We start from the raw sequence: 21,744 nt of genomic DNA, 5'->3' as shown, positions 1-21,744 counted from the left end.
ATTTCAGTTTTTACACTCTATATTATCACTGTATAATTTCAATATTTGTGGGAAGGGAAAAAAACAACCAGTGGCATTGACTGCAAATCCATTGAGAGGTTCAGGGGGAAGTTGCTTCAATAGAATGATGCTCATATTATCCAGCAACTACGACTACTTCTACTACTTCACATGACTGACATAGGGCAAGCATTCGATCAGTGTTTCTTAACATTTATTGTAGCCTTGCACCCCTTTGGTTATCAATCGTTAAAAATCTATAATGTTAATACTTACATAGCTTTGATGAAACAAAGTAGTTGTGCTAACGTGCCCGTGCTTAATTCGTGTTTTGATGATTTACCTCCTAAAAAAATCTGGCCATGTCCTCGCACCCCCAAGTGGTGCGTGCACCCCAGATTAAGAACCACTGAATTAGATGGTCAATTTGAGGTATGTTAACCACTGAATTGTATCATCCTGAGTGTTGTGTAGTTTTGGTGTGCCTCCTACCAACTTGTGTTCAGGGCAGTGTGTTGTTATATGTTCCATTGCCTGGTCTGGGAGACCACATTCGTAGGCTGTTTGCAGCAACTAAACTCCCAACAAACTCGTCACTAGGTCGGCCACTTTCCTACAGATCACACTCGCATACTCGGATTTCAATTATTCAGTACAGTGCTCAATTAAATATTCAGCAACAACGATTGCCTGTCAAGGGCAGGTGATGCGTGTGACCGAGGGATTGCATTGTTTTACCAGAGCCTAATTATATTGTCATGTCTTCTTGTTGCCTGCGTGGTGACCTATTTAAAGTACCACTCAGGATTTCCTTGAAATTGTTATGTTCACATCTTTGAGGTGTTGTCACTTGAGACAGTCTCCCTCTCACCATTCCATCCCTGCTCCGAGTCCTCCTTCACATTCTGCCCACTCTCTCGTCCTCCATGTTTAGAATGAGGAAGTGCTGAAAAAGTATGCTCACGACGCCCAGATCCGTCTCAAGAAGGAGGAACAAAAGTACCAGGCGCTCAAGGCGCATGCCGAGGAGAAGATCAACAAGTACTGCCATGCACAAAGACGCTGCAGCAACACGATATCATACCGCATTGCTACCCCGTATTACATCGCCACACTATGCCATAATGCCCTCGCCACAATAAATCTTACTACCAGCCACACCATACTCTACACTGCGCTACGCCTTGCCGTGTTACACAGCGGCACACTTGACTGCATATAGTGGTCGCTCCTCTCATCCGTGACCCTGTGTCTGCGACTTCCGTGGCTATGTCTTTGTTGCGAGGCCTTTTTAACGGACTGCTGCCCTCTTCTTCTTGGTTCTTTCGGTAAAGTCACGTAGAAGGGAAGTAATAAAATAATAAAAATTAAACATAATAAAATAATTCTCACGACGATTCGGCCACAACGCAAGTAGCCGTCCTCAGGTGAAAACCAGGTCTGTCGAGGCGACAGCATCTGAATGAAACAGCACCATGCTTGGAGCATATATTTAAGCTGGGTTGGAAGGGGGGGGAAAGGGCGTCTTGACAAAAGATTTTGCATATCAAGAGGAATTCAGCATATTTATGGGAAATGCAGGTATGTGATTAGTACTACTTATGCCCGTGCATTATGCAGGATTAGCAGCATCAAAGGGAGGGGATATGGGAAATGCAGGTATGTGATTAGTACTACTTATGCCCGTGCATTTTGCAGGATTAGCAGCATCAAAGGGAGGGGATATGGGAAATGCAGGTATGTGATTAGTACTACTTATGCCCGTGCATTATGCACGTGACTTTACCGAAAGAACCAAGAAGATGAATCCCTGCAGTCACGAAAGATTTAAATCGAAATGCTGCCCTCTTGCCTTGCAGGGCGAACGAGGATATAGCTCAAGTGCGCAACAAGGCGCGCACCGAGTGCCTGGCGTTGGACGCCAGCCTGCGCAAAGAGCAGATGAAGGTGCAGTCCCTCGAGGTCAGCTTGAAGCAAAAGGTAAGTCGCGTGACTTTATTACTGCGGTTCTTAGACACAGGTGTTCTATTCCAAATGAGGCTGTAGTTGTTTGCATGCTACTACAGGGGCAAATTTTTCAAAGATCTGAGACCATAACACGTACGTTTTTACAACCAAATATTACGACTCGCAATAAGATGTTTCTGGTCCAGCCACAATGATCTAGGCAAGTTATTTTTGTCACCTTCCACCACCCAACATAGCCAAGCTAATTAAATTGTGTCCGAGTGTTCAATGTGCAATTTATTATTCCAGTAAGTTTAAGAATAATTCTCACAACCACATTCAGCACGTTCCCCTCTGAGACCTTGTTAGCTGTATGATGTGCCACCTTTTTTAAATTTTTGTATCTGTGGGAAAACAAATTTACAGCTAAATCGCTTGACATGTGTTGATGTCCTGACACCACTAACCTTTTCCATACCCCAATTAAATCCTGAAGAATTTGTGAAGCTAAAGGATTACATTCAGAATTAAAGTGTATTGAGCACAGACTCAATTTTAATGTGTTTTTTTTTGTTTTGTAACTTAATTGATTACTATCGTTTAAGATCTGTGTGCAAATCATGTTAATCTTTTAAGTATAATACCTTAGAAAATGAGTAAGTATGGCTAAGACTCATGGTACTTGAAAAAAATCTGCATATAGTATCTATTTAAATAAAGTCTGAGATTATGGATGCATTTAATGTGTTTAACTGGGTGCGATATTCATTATATAAATGCATCCCGTAGGTTATATATTGAAACTATTTGTATACGTGGCATTACATGCTTGCAATGTGTCCATTGGCACTGAGCACAACCCTTCCAAAAGAGATGTTCCGTCTCAAGAAATTTTCCAGGAGAACTATTTGACTACATCAGTGGCTAAGACTATTCTATGAGCTTATTCAATTGTAACTCTAAATTGATGCAATTTCTCTTTCAGATTCACGATAAAGAAGAATTGACGAGGATCTGCGATGAGCTCATTTCCAAAATGGGTAAAAGCTGATTGCTCTTCATGAGTTGCAGAGGCAGAAGTTGGGCAGTGTGGACAATGTGACCACTTTTCCATAAAACATGGAAGAAATTGTCACTCAATTGCATGCCGATATTTGAGATCATGCCTTATTCACAAACCTAATGTTCCGTACCATCACTGATATGCCCTTAAATGTCGTCACAGCTTAATGAAACAAATTGCACAATCTCAAATACTTGGCTGCTGTTGTCCATCGAGTGTTTCACAAGTGTCGTACTTTCTGGCCTCGGGTTTGTATAGAGAAATTAAACTGCCTTCTGTGTGCCGGGGGGGTGAGGTGTTTCTACTGAGACGAAGGAGTGGTGAAGGAACCTGTATCAGGGTTTATTTTAATTAATTTGTTTATTGCATGTGTATGACAGCTGCTTGTGTACATTGTGAACACGGCCTGATACGCATCTTGCATTTATTTTGTCATTGTTGCACTTGTGTAAAAGTTCTAATAAAGTTTGTCTCACGTAACAACGCAATACAGTACACGTCATGCCTTTTATTTTATTGTGTGCATGTGCGTGCTGATTAATGTGATGTTGATGCTTCACGTTTACTTTGTGTTTGCTTTATGTTTCGAGTCGACCTCTCTCGTGTTCTCTGGATGCCCAGAGTGAACTTTGTAGTGGAAAACACAGCGATGTGGACTTGGGCAAGGCCATGTATTGAAGGTGGACAGCGATCAATCAATTATAGATTTGTAATGCCATATTTAGCACACACAAAAACAACTTGAAGCACGGATGGGTACCGAGAACATTTATGCTAAATTAATGTAACCCGAAGAGAAAATAAATGTTTTTAGTCCAGTCTTGAAAGTGCCGATTGTCACACCTGAGCGTACTTCAATTGGCCCACTGTTCCAGACCACTTGGGCTCCAGATGGAAAAACTCCGTTTCTGCTGTCCTGACCCAAGTGGATATATCGCACACGGTAGGTCCATACCAGGTGACAGCAGATTTCGTGTTGGTACATATGGGTGGATGGCATTGCTCGGCTAAGTTTGTCGACAGGGTTGTTGTTGCTTTAAAAGTGAGTACTGGCTGCCCTGAACTCAAAGCTCGCGCATTGGCAACCAGTGCAGCTCCGCCGTGAGGTTTCTTGAGCTGATGAGAAGGTGGGGCCAGGAAAACGACTGGCAAGGAGAGTTTTGGAGATGCTGGAAGACGTTTGCCAAGGGGGGGCCCTCCTTTGCTCCGCACAGCAGTTTCAGTAGGGAAGGCCTGTGGCCACGAGACTACAATGACAACTTTCAAAGATGGACGAGAGGCAGCCCAGGTTGGAGTGCTGAGGGACGGCTGAACTTGACCATGGAAAAAAAAAAACATCCAACGTGGCCTAAAGAAACCAATTTTCTTAATTGGTGTGTACTGCCAGCCTATGATGCATGGTTCAGGATGTGTTCACTCGCGAGAAAATTGCAAGAAACATGAGGGGAAGGGATGCACCTATAACAAGTCCCGTGTGGCAGCCCATTTGCGTGTCACCTGTACCCACGATGCCTCGCTTTTCTTGGCCGCGATCTTCATCGAACGCATGGGGTGGTGGTGCGGCTAACACATTCCTGCGGAGGGAGCTGATAGGAACGTTGGGTTGCTCGGTCAATGGCCAGGGTCAACGGCGGCGTGGTGTATTCCGCAAATATGCCCGACTGTGAGGGCGAGCACAAGCCGGCATGAGTAGGTTAAACGTTGAGTTTTATAAGGGCACCACGGGGTGACCAGCCCCCCACCCTCCCCACCCAGCCCCTCCCTGCACGACGAACGGACACAATAATCCCCTGTGGGCTGGTGTAACCAGGAAGTTCCTACCAGTATTAAGTGAGATGTATTTTTTTGGCAGTGACACTTGTGTTGGTCTTCACTTCTCCTCTGTGGACTCTCTCGCCGCCTCGGCATCACCAAGATCGCCCGAGGCCACGTGGCTGGTTGTGGGTGGGGGTTTACAAGGTGCCGGTGGGAAACTGACCCGGCCTGAAACGACAAAACTCCCGATTTTTTTCGATTTTAAGCTTTCGTGACTGCAGGGATTCATCTTCTTGGTTCTTTCGGTAAAGTCACGTAGAATGGAAATAATAAAATAATATATATTTTTTTATTCCATTCTACGTGACTTTACCGAAAGAACCAAGAAGATGAAAACTCCCGATATTGATGACTAAAACACCCCGCGCTTAACATTAACATCGACTAAATTCCCAAGTCGATTCTAAAGCGCGGCTAAAATTGGCTACTTTCTATGGCGGAGAGAGAATGTTTAAAACTTTTTAAACGTTCACTTTGAGTTAGAAAATTAGTTGAAAAAGTTTTCTTCAATCTTTTTGTTGTGTCCAGTATAGTTTTTTTGTTGTTGGATCGTGTAAATATAGATGTGTCGTTAAACCCGCCACTACCCGACAGCCAAGTAGTTTTTTTTGTACTTGGGGTGCCATCCAGTTACCGAGTGGTAACACGTGTCGCTTCTTGTTCGCAGAGGTGCACGGTTATTACAATTGTGTTATTAGAATCATATCGTGGGGAAAGGAAATTGTTCACCGTCAGCAGTGACCATCCTTTATCAGATAAGATTAGAGATGGGATCATAGAATTACGTTTAAAATCACTTCACAGTAAAGGTATATAATTTAAATGCCCTGCAAAGTGTTCATGACGTGCCAATCCAACGAATAACAAAAAATAATCTCGGTTCTTTCGGTAAAGTCACGTAGAAGGGAAGTAATAAAATAATAAAAATAAAACAAAATAAATTTTATTTTACTTCCCTTCTACGTGACTACCGAAAGAACCAAGATGAATCCCTGCAGTCACGAAAGCTTTAAATCGAAAAAAAACAAGTTATTTTCTAATTGCTTATGCATCAAGTATAGAAAATGGCTATTATTCCCCACAAACTTTGCTTTTGTGAACAGGACTATATGGGAAGGAATGTCACATGCACACGTTTTCTCATTAAAAATAGGTAAATTTCTAAATATCACCGTCCTGGTCAAAAAAGTTTGTGGGGGAATAGCCATTTTCTGTACTTTTGAGGCATAAGGAATTAGGAAATAACACTACCCAGGAACAATTTGTTTTGTTAGTGTTATTAATGGGGTGGATTATGAACTTTGCGTTTGTGTCCTGGTCACAAAAGCAAATTTTATGGGGAATAAGCCATTTTTCTGTCCTTTTGAGGCATAAGCAATCAGAAAATAACACTACCCAGTGTAGTGTTATTCGGTATTTGAGGCCAGTAATCTATTGCATAGATTACACTAACAAAAAAACGTTTTATTTGTTCGTGGCCTCATACCAAATTACATATTTTTATTTGAATGGGCTCATCTTTTAAAAATAAATCAACATGACTGAAATACGGATACCTTTTTGAAGCATTTTTCAGCCACAAATTAGCTTACCAAGTATCGAAAAAGCATACACGAACTCTTCCCAGACTTCAGGCAAGTGTCAGCTGACTGCATACACCAGTAAATTGTTGTAGTAATCTTTATTGGGAGCAATTGGGAATTAATTCTAGGAGTTAAATAAAGACAGCCACAATTCCAAACAATGGTAGCCCTTGGGGTTTTTGTTATGAAACGAGACGCGGAAAAAGTTAAGTTTCACGATAGGCATGTTAAGTCGACAAGATAATACCATATATCAGACATCAGACTTAAAATTTTCGTTTGAATGCCATTTTGTATGCCATGCCGATGCACGTTTCAGTGTATGACCGGGTTCTCTCGTTCAAACATCAGGGTGCCAACATAAAATAGCATCAACACCTTGACTTCGACACACATGCATTGGGATATCAACAAAACGACAACTCAATAAATTATTGCCCTGCCCTAATACTATCAACTGCAAGTTAAATATACTTTCTCTACGGCAACGGTGGTCAATACGCGGATCTCAGGACAAATAAGAACACTAACATAAGCGACAAACATGTTTGTTACTATATTAATTAATCATAATATAAGGTTTTACCCTTTCTGGCATACATACGTCTGTAAAATTGTTTAAACATCAAATAGAAACCTAATACAAGGCATTAAGTCTGCATTTACCGCATATACCTTGTGGTAAAAATGGAAACCAATATACTTTGACAATGAATGTATGCATTACCTGATTGGCCTACACCAGAGACAGCCCCCTAACATAGCTTTGTTGATTTGAAGTTTTCGTGACTGCAGGGATCCATACTCTTTGGTTCTTTCGGTAAAGTCATGTAAGGTATCAAATTAAATCACGACGTTTCGGGCGCAACACAAGCATCCGTCATCAGGTGTAACAACCACAGCAAGAAACATCAGGTGGGACAATTGCGTTCATTTCTTGCTGTGGTTGTCCCACCTGATGACGGACGCTTGTGTTGCGGCCGAAACGTCGTGATTTAATTTAAGTTATTTTATACCGACGTGACTTTACCGAAAGAACCACAGAGCATCACTTTGTTCTCACCAGTGCTAGGCCACAGGCCACGAAAAGGCGAACAGTATCCGGACAATGCAAACGCCGATTGCCTTAATAGCTCGAGATTAGCAGTTATATCTATAGGACCGTCTTTATTATTCAATATTTTGATACTTGTAATAGGGGTCCCATAGATATTCTTCTATCACGTCCAATGGCAAAATAAAAATCCCTGAAACTTCATCCATTAAAAAAATAAATTCTACCAAATAGATGTTTTTTTGGTATTTGTACATCACAGGGTTAAATCTGGATGATGGTCGTAGCTCTGGTGGATCGGAGAACCCGTTGAGATCCACCAAAACGGATCACAACGCTTGGTGTACTGGCCACCACTACTCTATATAGCAACTAAACCTTAGGTAAAGCGCAACGCATTAAACATGCCAAATGTCCTGCTTTTGTTGACATGTAACTACTGCTTTTGAGATACAGTATACAATAATTTGAATTCATATTTAAAGTCCATTTGCCTCCAACATGAATGCACCCAGTAACATCCAAAGTTAACCAGGGTCAAGCTCACCAGCTATTTGAAAGGCAGGAAAGGTACCTTCATGTTTCTAACTTAAAAAAAAAATGTAACCACGTTAAATGTTTTTTTTTCAACGTGTATTGCAGCACTATTTTACTCTCGCAACGAATTCAACATTCATATCAATATTTAAAAATAATAATAAACCCACTACATACAAGGCGTCCGTAAAGATATCACCCAACAACCTACTATGTAGAGTACTGCAGACCTTGGGAAATTGTTGACGTCTGATAAACGCCTGGCTGCCTTTCACGGAAGTTCCTCATCAATCGTGAGATGTAATTTCCATGAACGCGATATATATATCATTATGCATTATCATTGTTAACACATTATATTTAGACATCATGATTGAGAACTGCATTCTCGAAATGTTGGCAACGTTGCTTATGTCTGTGACGAAACGTGTGTAAAATGAGGTAAGCTTCTCAAATACAATTGATTGCTGGGCACAAAATCTTATTGGATTTTATGACCTACTGACAGTGATTTAACCTGTACATAATTCCAAAAGTGGGAAGTGCAAGTCATAGAAACACCTAATTTAGAGTCAACATGGGGAAATGGAATGGCAAAAAAGAAGGGATGAATTACCCAATCTTCCTTCCAGAGGGCAGGAGGGTGACGTGTGTTTTTCAATGTAAGATTGGGTATTAACAATCCGTTCACATTACGCTTGGGTGACGAAGCGCGCAGTGGTAAGAAGGAAAAATATTACAACGTGGGCCGATAGCATTGTGGGCATCTTGTCAAGCAAGGGCTGAACAAGGCCAAGTCAGACAGAAGGTCTGACTTACATTTAAAGCTTGCAAGTCAGTAAATACAAATTGTATGTACGGTGGTATAAGAAAGGAACACGAATATATTTGATCCTTTTCAGTAGTCCGGAGGCAGGGCACCAATGAGAGTCCACGTGTGGTGGACGAAACTTATCAGGCGGAGCCCAAGCGGGTCCAATATATTGAGTCCAGGTTTGAAAAGAGCGTGCAAGTTGACACTGTGCAGAGAAAAGGAAAAGGGGGGGGGTGGACAAGGGCTAGGCACTCGTGTGAAACGAAGACTCATCTCGGGTGAGCTGTCAGTCTCTGTTAAATGTGTAACTGTGTAAAAGTGATGAGGTGGTGGTGGTGCGGCATGGGGGGGGGGGGACACGACCCCTGCCACGACAAAATAAATCTATACTCTCCGACTGTGCGGAACGAAAACAAAAACAGTCCAGATTGTGGAATTGGGAGAAACAGTCCGTATAACGAAAGGAGAAACACTCCCATTGTGTAATGTAAGGGAAAATCGCTCTCCTCGTGTGCTGCTGTTATATAAAGCGCACTCTATAAATGTGCTATTGTAAGGGGGGAAAATATATATACCCTTTGTGCGACACTGGAAAAAAATATATATGCGTACGGGACTCTGTGTATACGGGTAATGAGCGGCAAGCTAACCAGCGGAAACAAAACCTTCCGCTTTGAGCATACCATGCTCTTCGTGTTGGATATCTTCTTATAAAAAATGTTAAGCATTAGGTCACCTATCTGAAAGTTTTTTTTTTTGTGAGGCCTTTGACTATTGTTGTTTTGAAGTGTTATGTTATTTTGCTCCATTTGGGTTCCTAGATTTTGTTTGGGCGACTTAAATGTCAGAATCTTAAAACCTGCTCTCGAGCAGTGACTTTCAACCTGTTTTGGCCAACTACTTGTTGAATTCAGTTTCACCCGATAACCCCCTTGCCTGACCCAATAAGGTTCTGAGAAATAAATGTAGAATGAACATCGACATTTTAACCAATTGTCCATTTTTGAAAAAGTATCCTAACAGGCGAGTAAATGCAAGCGGAATAAAAACAATTCGACGGACGCCCTCCTGCACGCGAGTGACATGATTTGTTCGCACTCGCCGGCGACTCTTGTAAACTCCACATTGCGTACGATCGACGAGCTGAGAAAGAGATCTTTGATGTCGTTCTCGGTTACCACGAGGATTTTAATGTCATCGTAGTTATTTTATATTGGCAGATTCATACGTGATTATTCACCGATGACTCTCGCGATATAATTTCACACATTTATAAATCACCTCGCACGTACCGCCCCCCCTCCACCCCTAGGGAGGGGCTCCGCATACCTCCGGTTGAGAACCGCTGCTTCTAGACTCACCCAGTGACACATCAACCAACCACTTTTAACATTTTAAGTCCGGTTGTGACACCGCGCTTACGTTTTTATCGGCCTCGTGCAAACTGCCGCCGAATGTGTTATTGTTTAATAATGTACATAACAATACTTTTATGGACATCCCGCACACATGATTAGCAAAACACTTCAATTGGTAGTCTATTTTTTTACCACGCATTAACATACAAGCCCATTAGGCATTTTTAAACTTTCTTCAATTATACAAATCGCAGAGCACAGACAGCGATGTGATGCAGTTGTTAGCAAGTGAGCTGCTGATGTAATGCATTTTAATTGCTTAACAATATCAACTGCTTTTTAGCAATGACAGGTGTCATTCAGAAAAAAACAAGTATTCTGTGAAAATTAAAATGTTGAATGTCTTCCTGTGTACAAGAGGTTGAATTCTGCTGGCCTCATGAACAGCGGAGAAATTTGTATTAAATAACAGACCTCACATGTTTCTGTAAACTGGACATTGTTTGTAACCAAGGAAGGCTTAACATTATCATTCAAGTTTATAATCCAAAATATATAAAACACTATCTTAAGCTGGCATATTTAATAACAAACTCTACTTTTTCATTGTGTTTTTTGTACTTTAAATAAAATACTTTATTCAAAATATGTTTTATCTATTAGGAACGTAGCGCCTGTTATAAAAAAAAACGTATTGTTTAACTACAGTGATGAGAAGCGGTGAACATTTTACATGTCCACAATCACTTGAACTTGCCATTTCAGCACGATCACATGTAACTTTTAAAAACCAAATTTCACAAACAATAAACAAGGTAACATGTGGGAGGATCTTCAAGAGCGTATTGCGTAAAACTATAAATCACACGAAACATTGACCTTGCGCCGGGCTATCTGATTGCAAATCAAATAAATACTTAAAAAACCACAACAAATGCCAAACACTACAAATATTGAAATTCACACGCTTGTGTTTCAATAACTACAAATCACTCCCGTTGGGTTTTTGTTGTTGTTAAATAATACCGGCGCGGCTGACGAAAGGTTGTCAGAGCAGGATAGAGGCAGCGATGGAGGGACGAAAGGGGTTTCACGGTCGATTTGTTTCCCCTCCCCGCGACGTCGCTACTCGGACACGTCTGTGCCGAGCACCTCCTCCGGCCCGTCGGCCGTCGCCGACGAGTGCGAGAGATCGAGCTCCCCCAGCGGGTGGTTCTCGTCCACCATGTGCTGCCAGGCGCCCTCCGACAGGTAGCACCGCGAGTTCAGGCACACCCTGCGCCGGTGGGCCATCAGATTGTTCCTGTTGAGGAACTTCTTGCCGCAGATGTCGCACGTGAAGAGGCAAACGCCGATGTGGATGAGCGTGTGCTTGATGACGTTGCTCAGATAGTTGCACTTGCGGCCGCACACCCTGCACTCCCGCTTCTCGCTGTCCACATGGCACTTGGCGTGCTTGCGAACGGCGAGGAACTTCCTGGGCAGGGAGACGCCGCACACCTGGCAGAACACCCTTTCCGGCGGACCGCCGTCGAGCCCCTCCGACTCGTCCATCTGGAAGTCGTCCAGGTGGTCCTTGGACTCGCCTTTGCCGCAGTCCCTCACGTGCAGCGAGAGGCTGTCCTTGGAAAGGAAAACCTCGCCGCAGCCCTCGCAGGGCGAGGCGGTGATGCCCGTGTGCAGGAGCACGTGCTCCACGGCCTCGCCGAACGAGCCAAAGGCGACGCCACACACCTTGCACTCCATGGTCGCCAGGTCGAGGTGCACGGCCGCGTGATCCTTCAGACCCATCTCCTGAACGAATTCACCGCACACTTGGCACAATACAAACGAGTCGGTGGCACCCACCGGCAACCGCGGCGCAAAGTCGTTCACGTGCAGCTGGTTACGCAGCTTGCTGTCGGCAGCCACCATCGGATAACTCTGCATGGCGTGGATTACCTCCATGTGCCTACTGCCATCTATGCCAAGCATGGGCGAGTTGGGGTCTCTGTGTTTTACATCGGAGGATTGGACCATCTCATTTTCGCTGTCGTTTGCCTTCAGTCCGACGTGACTCAAGCGCGATTCCTTGTGTGAAGGCAATATAAACGCCTCTTCGTCCAGAGGCTCCATCTTAACTTCGCAAATGCCAACGGGAGTATAATTGAAATCTCCTCTCCTTTGAGCAGCGTCGTGTTTATCTGGCGATGACTCTGCGACAGCTCGCTCTCCTGCACGGCGCGACATGCTCTCCACATTGGAGATGCAAAATTCTTGCTCTGAATTTTTTCCAGCCTTCACACTTTTTTGCGGTTTGTTGCCATTGCAGGGATGGCTCTGGACACTGTCAGAGCTCCTGGCATCATTACTTTGACGACTCTTCTCTCCCTTATTTTTGGTGACACAGTTTTCGGCTTTGTGCTTAGGGTTCGTTTTACCTCCACCGTCAACGTCGTTAAGGTTTTCAGCAGAAATTGCCGCTCCGCCTTCAACGCACCCATCGGCCGAGGCCGACATCTGCGCGCCCGCGTCGCTAAGAGATTGCGAGATCTCCGACTCGCTGTCTGAACACTCCTCGAGGTACTCCAATGGCACGATGCGCTGGCAGATCTCCTCCAAGCAGTCAAGTCCGAGGTCCTTGGCCGCTTTGTACAAGTCACGAATCTCCACCTTGTCGGCTTTGATGTGCCCCTTGTAGACGAACTCCAGAATCTGGTGAAAGAGCTTTATGGTCAGGAAGTCGATGACGAAGGGCCCCATGGAGCTGCACGGCACGTCGAGGAAGAGGCTCCGGAAGTACCTGCAGGTGCTGCTCAGCACGGCCTTGTGGGCCAGGTAGCGCCGGCTCTGCACCTCCACGACGACGTCGCAGAAGGAGCCCTTCTCGCGCAGCTCGCACAGCTCACGCAGGAGGTCCGGCAGGTGGTTGTCATTCACCAAGCTGAGCTCCTCTCCTACCGGATCGTCGGCCATGTTCGTCGTCCCCCGCAGCGTCCTCAATGCGGCCGTGGAGGAGGAGCAGCAAAACGGCGTCTCTCTGAAAGAGAGACGGACCCCCGGTGAGTAAAATTGCAAGTCACGCGCGACAGGATCCGTATGCGGCGACGCGTACTTATTAACGCGTGCGACTCAAACAACGAAGAGTGTGACGTATAATTACTCGTGTGAAATAACTATACGTGGATCCATAGCTATTATCGATTTACATTAATAATTTGTAGACAGTGCAAAATTAACTTTTCATCTCCAAATAGGTACTAAGCAAGCCAGGAAGAAAAAAGAGGATAACCTGGTACCAAAACATGCATGCTACAGCATTAAGCACTCTCTGAGAATGGTTTTAGAGTTAGAAATTCCAACATTTTCTGCACGGTCATTCCAAATGTTCCTAATGCTTTGTTTCGCCCACTGCAGCTCTGTAAAATTTAGATGGAATAAATTTGACATGAATGTAGCTAACTGGTAAGGTATTTTGCTTTAATTGGAAGTGGCGTATAGATAAGGTAAAGTATTAACAAAAACGCAATTGACTTGCGGACATTTCATTTTAGATAATGGCACCGGCATCAGCACAATGCAATGTGGACAGCCATTCACCACTCAAGATGTTGTTATTGTTAAAATGCCTGGCGATGTCAGCGTGCATTATGTTTGGATACACACTAAATGCGGGGATATATACCACAGTATTGGGACAAACGACAATTTAAATTAATGGCGCAATCAAGGAATGACAAACACGGACTGAGAGGCAGTCCACATGGAATAGTTACGGTACACTGCTATGCTTTGATTTCCACGTAAAGATGTGGAAATATGTACAATACGTTAATGAAATACAAGGACAATCACTAATTGTATCGAGTTTTTTTTATAATTCAGGCTTTAGCTTATAAAGTTACTCTCTGGAATTGCTCCTAATTTTAAGGTTTCAAATTCATGTTCGTATTGTAATTTTAACATATACCTTGAAAAAATAAGTCTACTTTTAGACTTTCAGTTTATCTGGTTGGCTTCAAATGGTACAGACTGGTCAATCATACACCAAATATCTTTGAATAGTTCACACGGCATACCAACTAAATTCCTTTTTATGCCAATTTAGAGATTAAGATATTAAATTGTCTTGCATAAATGATGGCAGAGCTTTGGAGGTCACGTTGGTACCACAGTCCATGTATCTGTCGTAGTGTAAACAATTCACTATCTCAATAACTGGGCTAAAGGTCCCTCGGGAAAAAATTAACCATTAACCAACTAGAGTTTAAATTATAGAATACTTAGGAAATTGCAAATAGAAGCGTTTCATGTTGACAATCCCATTTTTCCACATTTTATTTATCACAGCTTAATCGCAATGTTCTACCAGCAGCTTAGTGCCGCGAAATAATGATTCTACATTTACCCAGAGTTGTACAGAACAATTGCTGTTATTGAGCGGCCTCGGCCAAGTGTTTGTCAGTTGCATAGTAATTTATAAATCTATATCCGTGGCTTCCATGACGACGAAGCTTTCAGAACCACATTGCTGCTGCATATTTCAAACACCATGAAGTTTTTTGGTGAATTACATGCTGCCATTTTTTTCTCTCCCAAAAACCTGTTCGCATAAAACTAGTTTTTTTTTAATGCCATAAAAAATTTCAAAAGCCCAATTCGAAAGGACTATTGTGGTCAGTAAAATAGATTAGTTGAACGCAATCAAAATCAGGGACACGCGTCCTCAAAAATCCGTGGCAAATATATAATTTTACATGAAATTGTACGCGGCAAATAAACCCAGACATTAACACAGTAACTATACCGTAAATCAACTCTGCTAACACAACACAATATCTGTAACTAAACATATAAAACTACAGTTCAGCAGGTACCAGAGAACAGACATGGACACTGGATTAAACGATGCTTGTTATGCAGCCTCGAGAAGTATTATTTATTAATCAACAGCCACTCGTGCACGCAAAAGGGTCTTCATTTCACCCCTTATACCAGCGTTCTTCACTCATTACACAGGGGGGGCCACTTTCGTCCGATAAGACATCATCAGTGTGTGCGGACCTCCACACGCTTGAAACCAATGAGGGTTTGACAGCAGCACGATGATGGGAGGGGGGGTCAGAATTTGTGGTCATGAATTTGTGTATTGTCTGGGGCCACACTAAAGGTCACCAGAGGGCTGCCAACAGAGGTCGCAAACGGGTCTTGATTCCTTACCCGTACCCGGCCGCACCAGGGTCGCAAATGGGTACCCGTACCCGGCCGGGTACGGATAGCCGGGTATCGGGTAGGGTACGGGTATCGGGTACCCGGTTGCGACCTCTGGCTGCCAGTGGCCCGGCAGGCCTTGCAATGAGGAACACTGCCTTAGACTCAGAACATGTATATACAGTGTACATGTACGCACCTTCCGGCCAAATCTACCGCTGGATGAAGGCCTCCCCACGGTGAGAGGGACCACTCATTAGTGTTTATTGTTATAGTTACCCCCTCCCCCACCTCCTCGTGTTGGCAAGAATTGGGGAATTCCACTTGGGCATGCTTGACGTAGTGCAGCCGAGGCCACAAGCCTTTCCATTTCACTCTAACATCTCCATCAACAACAAAAAAACAACCTCAACTCCGAACCAACATCAGCCATACATCTCACTTTACTCTCATCCCCAGCCTATTCTCATACCTTCTCGTTTCTCCTGTCTGATAAGTACTGTGCAGTTGATGAAAGTGATACAAATGCCACCTTAATAATTTGAAGTCGTTGTTGTTGTCCATTCTCTGCTGGATGAATACATCCCCACACCGACAGTGTCAATTATGGAGGTCGCTTGACCATACTTCACTACGCTGGTCAAAGCGGTTGGTGAAAGGAGGGGGGAATGGAGCGGTTTGGATGTCAGTCATCACTGATGTTGGCCATGGCTGGGTATCGAACTCGTGCTGCAGAGTTCACAGGGCAGCCACCACTCATCGATACCAATAGGAGCATTGCGTTGAATACTCTGGGACCCAAACCATTTGGTACCCGATTGCATAACATTGCATGAGCTTACCTTGATAACTGGACAATACATCATGTATGGGGCCATACCTCTCAGTAATATTAACGAGTGACGAGTCATCAGAATGTGCCTGATCTCATCACATCTCAGAAGCTAAGCAGAATTTAGTCTGGACAGGGCTTGCTGAGATGGGCTACCAGAATGCACAAACGGGTTGCCATGGCATTGCGGGCCAACGTACTGGACAGGAGAGGGCCGAACAGCTACAGATAGTCCCCTAGTTACGATGGTCCGACTTACGATATTTCGATCTTACGATGGCGATACAACAAAATGCATGTTAAAAGATTTTTTTATAGCAGATAGGATTGTTTCCTGAAAACACTTTCTATTAAATTGCAGTTCATATAGGTAGGCTACGAATTTACCTTGTTTTTTTACTTTACATTTTACTGTGCAATACAGTTTTGTAATTATTAAATACATACATTATATAGTTTATACAGTACGGTACTGTAAATCAGAGGTCGCAATCGGGTACCCGATACCCGTACCCTACCCGATACCCGGCTACCCGTTTTGCTAAATTATCACCATTCTTTAAGACTCCTGGGTAGGCTAGGTCATCTTCGACTTAAGATTTGTTGACTTACGATGGGGTCGTCGTAACGCATCTCCATCGTAAATAGAGGACTACCTGTATATGTCTTCATTTACTCCGATACCTAAACTTCCCGCCTTCGCCATCCCGTACCAACCCGCTTTACCACCCATCTCAAACAACGATCTGCAAAGGTGTGGGGAGGATCTCATCGAGCAGTGGATTAACAAAAGGGCTCTTCGCGTACACAACGAGCAACATCTGCGAGGTGTCAACAAAGCTGGTGCAGCTGTGATGCTGTTCAACAACTAAATCATTTTGTTATTTGCACATCCCCCACCCCTCTTCATCTCATCACTCCGCTGATTTTTTTTCCATTTTTTCTCATCACCTCCATCCGTGTCACTCTAGCCTCTCACCCCCTCCTCTGAGCGTGGTCTCTGTTACCCCCTGCTAGAAGTGGCATCTCGGAGACACGAGAACAAAAAACACAAAATATACAAACAGCACGGTGGAACCACACAGACGTAGCGCTCCAGTAGAGTGAATGTCCCCAACAATGAACACAAGGCAGCAGTGACCCGGTGAAGAGAGCGCTTATAAGGAGACAATGTTGCTGGCCGTGCTATAATGCCGGTCAGTGGTTTAACAAATCTGTGGTTTAAGAAAGGCACTGCAAACTTATGAAACAAAGTATTCGGTGATGCTGCTGCTGCTGCTGCAATGACAGTGGTGCAAAAGCACGACTAACAAAAGAACTCAACTTTCGTCAACAACACTTGCCTGGTTTTAATGTGCTATGAAGAAGGGCCATTACTCGAAACGTCGACCACTGTACGATTCTCATTTTAATGGCACAGTGTTATTGCCAAATGTGTTGAGTTTTTTGTAAATAAATTACGGCCAACGTGTATTTGAGTTGATGGCTAAAACATAGAATGTACCGAAGGCCTGATTAAAATTGATAAGAGTTGTTGTTTTGAAATAAGCTTGGCGAGAAATAGCGTGTTTGGTAAAGTGTTTACTGCAATGCCAAACAAAAAAACTGCAGGTTAAATGTTGTGTATATCATAATAAAGTCAGACTCGGGGTGTATTGCAAGGTTAATAGAGTGCATCGTGCCGTTTAATGCAGGTTGCATTTAGACGCTAAGTACAATCCTAATCCTCGGAGTAAGCACTGTACTGTGTCAATACTGTAGTAGTTAGACAATAGTTAAACGACGTAGTGAAGGGTGTGTAAGGAAAGGCGTGCTGGTTAAAGGTTCAATCAAAGCTAGTGGTTTTCAGTGAATAAAGAAGCTATGAGTGTTAAGGTAGTGGTTTGCTATAACGATGTCAGCAGTGATTCAGTCTTCACTCAGCGATTCAGTATAACGTGGTCGGGTTAAGGTGAATTATGAGTTTTTACTGAAGCGCTAGAAGGTAAATACAGGCAAGGGTTACGTAAGGGTAAAGGTACAATAAAGGTTTAGTGGTGGCACTAGTAAAAAGTTAAGCCAAGGTCTAACAAGGATACATGTTCATGGTTTGGAAGTGTTAACGAGCGAAAGGTTAACAGTTTAGAAATGTCAATACGTAGAGGTGAAATTGTTGTGTGCTTATTAGATATTAAGGTGGCATTAATGTTTAATAGGGGTGATGCATAGAGGTGAAGCATAAACTTTCGATAGTGACACAAGTCGTGGGTTAAACAAAGGTGAATTAGTTGGGGGGTTTAGGCGTTGCATTTGGTGGAGGTTAAAAATGTTTATCGGTGCCACTAATAAATGGTTAAGTTGTATCACAAGTTAGAGGTAAAATAAGTGGTCAGTAGTGCCACTAATAAATGTCACAAGTTAGAGGTAAAATAAGTGGTTAGTAGTGGCACTAGTAAATATCACAAGTTAGAGGTAAAATAAGTGGTCAGTAGTGCCACTAATAAATGTCACAAGTTAGAGGTAAAATAAGTGGTCAGTAGTGGCACTAATAAATGTCACAAGTTAGAGATAAAATAAGTGGTCAGTAGTGGCACTAATAAATGTCACAAGTTAGAGGTAAAATAAGTGGTTAGTAGTGCCACTATTAAATGTCACAAGTTAGAGGTAAAATAAGTGGTTAGTAGTGCCACTTTTAAATATCACAAGTTAGAGGTAAAATAAGTGGTTAGTAGTGTCACTGATAAATGTCACAAGTTAGAGGTAAAATAAGTGGTTAGTAGTGGCACTAATAAATGTCACAAGTTAGAGGTAAAATAAGTGGTTAGTAGTGTCACTAATAAATGTCACAAGTTAGAGGTAAAATAAGTGGTCAGTAGTGGCACTAATAAATGTCACAAGTTAGAGGTAAAATAAGTGGTTAGTAGTGCCACTATTAAATGTCACAAGTTAGAGGTAAAATAAGTGGTTAGTAGTGCCACTTTTAAATATCACAAGTTAGAGGTAAAATAAGTGGTTAGTAGTGTCACTGATAAATGTCACAAGTTAGAGGTAAAATAAGTGGTTAGTAGTGGCACTAATAAATGTCACAAGTTAGAGGTAAAATAAGTGGTTAGTAGTGTCACTAATAAATGTCACAAGTTAGAGGTAAAATAAGTGGTTAGTAGTGCCACTATTAAATGTCACAAGTTAGAGGTAAAATAAGTGGTTAGTAGTGCCACTTTTAAATATCACAAGTTAGAGGTAAAATAAGTGGTTAGTAGTGTCACTGATAAATGTCACAAGTTAGAGGTAAAATAAGTGGTTAGTAGTGGCACTAATAAATGTCACAAGTTAGAGGTAAAATAAGTGGTTAGTAGTGTCACTAATAAATGTCACAAGTTAGAGGTAAAATAAGTGGTTAGTAGTGTCACTAATAAATGTCACAAGTTAGAGGTAAAATAAGTGGTTAGTAGTGGCACTAATGAATGTCACAAGTTAGAGGTAAAATAAGTGGTTAGTAGTGTCACTAATAAATGTCACAAGTTAGAGGTAAAATAGGTGGTTAGTAGTGGCACTAATGAATGTCACAAGTTAGAGGTAAAATAAGTGGTTAGTAGTGCCACTGATAAATGTCACAAGTTAGAGGTAAAATACGTGGTTAGTAGTGGCACTAATGAATGTCACAAGTTAGAGGTAAAATAAGTGGTTAGTAGTGTCACTAATAAATGTCACAAGTTAGAGGTAAAATAGGTGGTTAGTAGTGCCACTATTAAATGTCACAAGTTAGAGGTAAAATAAGTGTTTAGTAGTGCCACTATTAAATATCACAAGTTAGAGGTAAAATAAGTGGTTAGTAGTGTCACTAATAAATGTCACAAGTTAGAGGTAAAATAAGTGGTTAGTAGTGGCACTAATGAATGTCACAAGTTAGAGGTAAAATAAGTGGTTAGTAGTGCCACTATTAAATGTCACAAGTTAGAGGTAAAATAAGTGGTTAGTAGTGGCACTAGTAAATGTCACAAGTTAGAGGTAAAATAAGTGGTTAGTAGTGCCACTATTAAATGTCACAAGTTAGAGGTAAAATAAGTGGTTAGTAGTGTCACTATTAAATGCCACAAGTTAGAGGTAAAATAAGTGGTTAGTAGTGTCACTATTAAATGTCACAAGTTAGAGGTAAAATAAGTGGTTAGTAGTGGCACTATTAAATGTCACAAGTTAGAGGTAAAATAAGTGGTCAGTAGTGCCACTGATAAATGTCACAAGTTAGAGGTAAAATAAGTGGTCAGTAGTGCCACTAATGAATGTTTAATAGTGCCAGGATGTGGCGGCTAAGGGGTTGGTAGTGGCACTGGGTGGATGTTAATGGACGAGTGGTGGCGATGATACCTTGAGGGTTTACTCGTGTCGCTAGTTAAGGGCGACTTGTCGCCAGTCGCCTGAAAATCGAGGCCCCAGTCGCCTGCAACTCGTGTCACCAGTTGACTGCAACTCGTGTCGCCGGTTGACTGCAACTCGTGTCACCAATCGCCTGCAACTCGTGTCGCTAGTTGACTGCAACTCGTGTCGCCAGTCGACTGCAACTCGTGTCACCAATCGCCTGCAACTCGTGTCACCAATCGCCTGCAACTCGAGTCGCCAGTCGCCTGCAACTCGTGTCACCAGTCGCCTGCAACTCGAATCGCCTGCCACTCGTGCCACTAGTTGACTGCAACTCGTGTCACCAGTCGACTGCGACTCGAGTCGCCTGTCGCCTGCAACTCGTGTCGCCAGTCGACTGCAACTCGAGTCGCCAGTCGCCTGCAACTCGAGTCGCTAGTTGACTGCAACTAGTGTCACCAGTCGCCTGCAACTCGAGTCGCCAGTTGCCTCGTGTCGCTGCGTGGGTTTGTGAGCAACTCACGGCGAGGCGTCACGACGCTGGCCGCGTCCCCCGCACGCCGGGACCCAGTCGAGGAGCGCCTCTCAGCTACGGAGACGCTGGGGGAGGGTGAGGAGGAGGGTGAGGAGGAGGTGAGGAGGGTGAGGAGGAGGTGAGGAGGGTGAGGAGGAGGTGAGGAGGGTGAGCAGGAGGGTGAGGAGGAGGTGAGAGGGTTGACAGAGTCGAGGGGGAGACGAGGAGAGCGGCAGGAGGAGAAGTCTGTAGCGGGACCCGGACAAAGCGCCGCGCGGCATGCCGGGAGCGCGCTCCTTAGGCTTCTAGTGGGGGGCGTGACCAGCAACAACATTGACAATAGCGACACCACCAACATCAACAACCATCAACAACAACAACATCACCAACAACATCAACAATAACATCAACAACAACATCAACATCATCATCAACATCACCAACAACATCACCAACAACATCAACAACATCATCACCACCGTCATCACCACCATCATCAACAACCATCAACAACAACCAACATCAACAACAACATCAACAACCATTAACAACATCATCAACAACAACATCAACATCATCACCACCGTCATCATCACCAACATCACCTTCATCGCCACCATCATCAACAACAACCATCACCTTCATCACCACCACCATCAACATCACTGTCAACATCACCACCAACATCACCACCATCATCAA

The 21,744-nt window shown here is 43.2% G+C and overlaps 2 protein-coding genes across 7 annotated transcripts in view; one reads left to right on the top strand and one right to left on the bottom strand.

Moving 5' to 3' along the window:
• LOC144935182 (uncharacterized) overlaps positions 1-3,502 on the top strand; it is a 30,735-nt gene extending 27,233 nt beyond the window's left edge. For all 5 annotated transcript variants that reach the window (XM_078861654.1, XM_078861655.1, XM_078861653.1 and 2 more), the window contains 3 exons: positions 935-1,041; positions 1,860-1,980; positions 2,933-3,502. In XM_078861654.1, coding sequence (XP_078717780.1) covers positions 935-1,041; positions 1,860-1,980; positions 2,933-2,998 — 294 coding nt within the window. In that variant the 3' untranslated portion in view covers positions 2,999-3,502. The remainder of the gene's footprint in view (positions 1-934; positions 1,042-1,859; positions 1,981-2,932) is intronic.
• Positions 3,503-6,511: 3,009 nt separating this feature from the next.
• On the bottom strand, positions 6,512-21,398 carry LOC144935181 (zinc finger and BTB domain-containing protein 39-like). Of its 2 annotated transcripts, XR_013637273.1 has the most exons (3): positions 21,052-21,398; positions 11,198-13,190; positions 6,512-9,018 (listed from the first exon to the last, which is right to left on the bottom strand). XR_013637273.1 is itself a non-coding variant. In XM_078861652.1 (2 exons), the coding sequence occupies exon 2, from the start codon at positions 13,124-13,126 to the stop codon at positions 11,297-11,299; it is 1,830 nt and encodes a 609-aa protein (XP_078717778.1). In that variant the 5' UTR covers positions 13,127-13,190; positions 21,052-21,398; the 3' UTR covers positions 6,512-11,296. The 2 variants fall into 2 exon arrangements, 1 of the variants encoding a protein (XP_078717778.1); XM_078861652.1 differs by having other exon boundaries at positions 6,512-13,190.
• Between the last annotated feature and the right edge of the window lie 346 nt (positions 21,399-21,744).

This window comes from Lampetra fluviatilis, chromosome 12, assembly GCF_964198595.1.
Source record: "Lampetra fluviatilis chromosome 12, kcLamFluv1.1, whole genome shotgun sequence".
NCBI classification, from domain to species: Eukaryota; Metazoa; Chordata; class Hyperoartia; order Petromyzontiformes; family Petromyzontidae; genus Lampetra; species Lampetra fluviatilis.
This window is presented reverse-complemented; position numbering and strand designations above follow the sequence as displayed.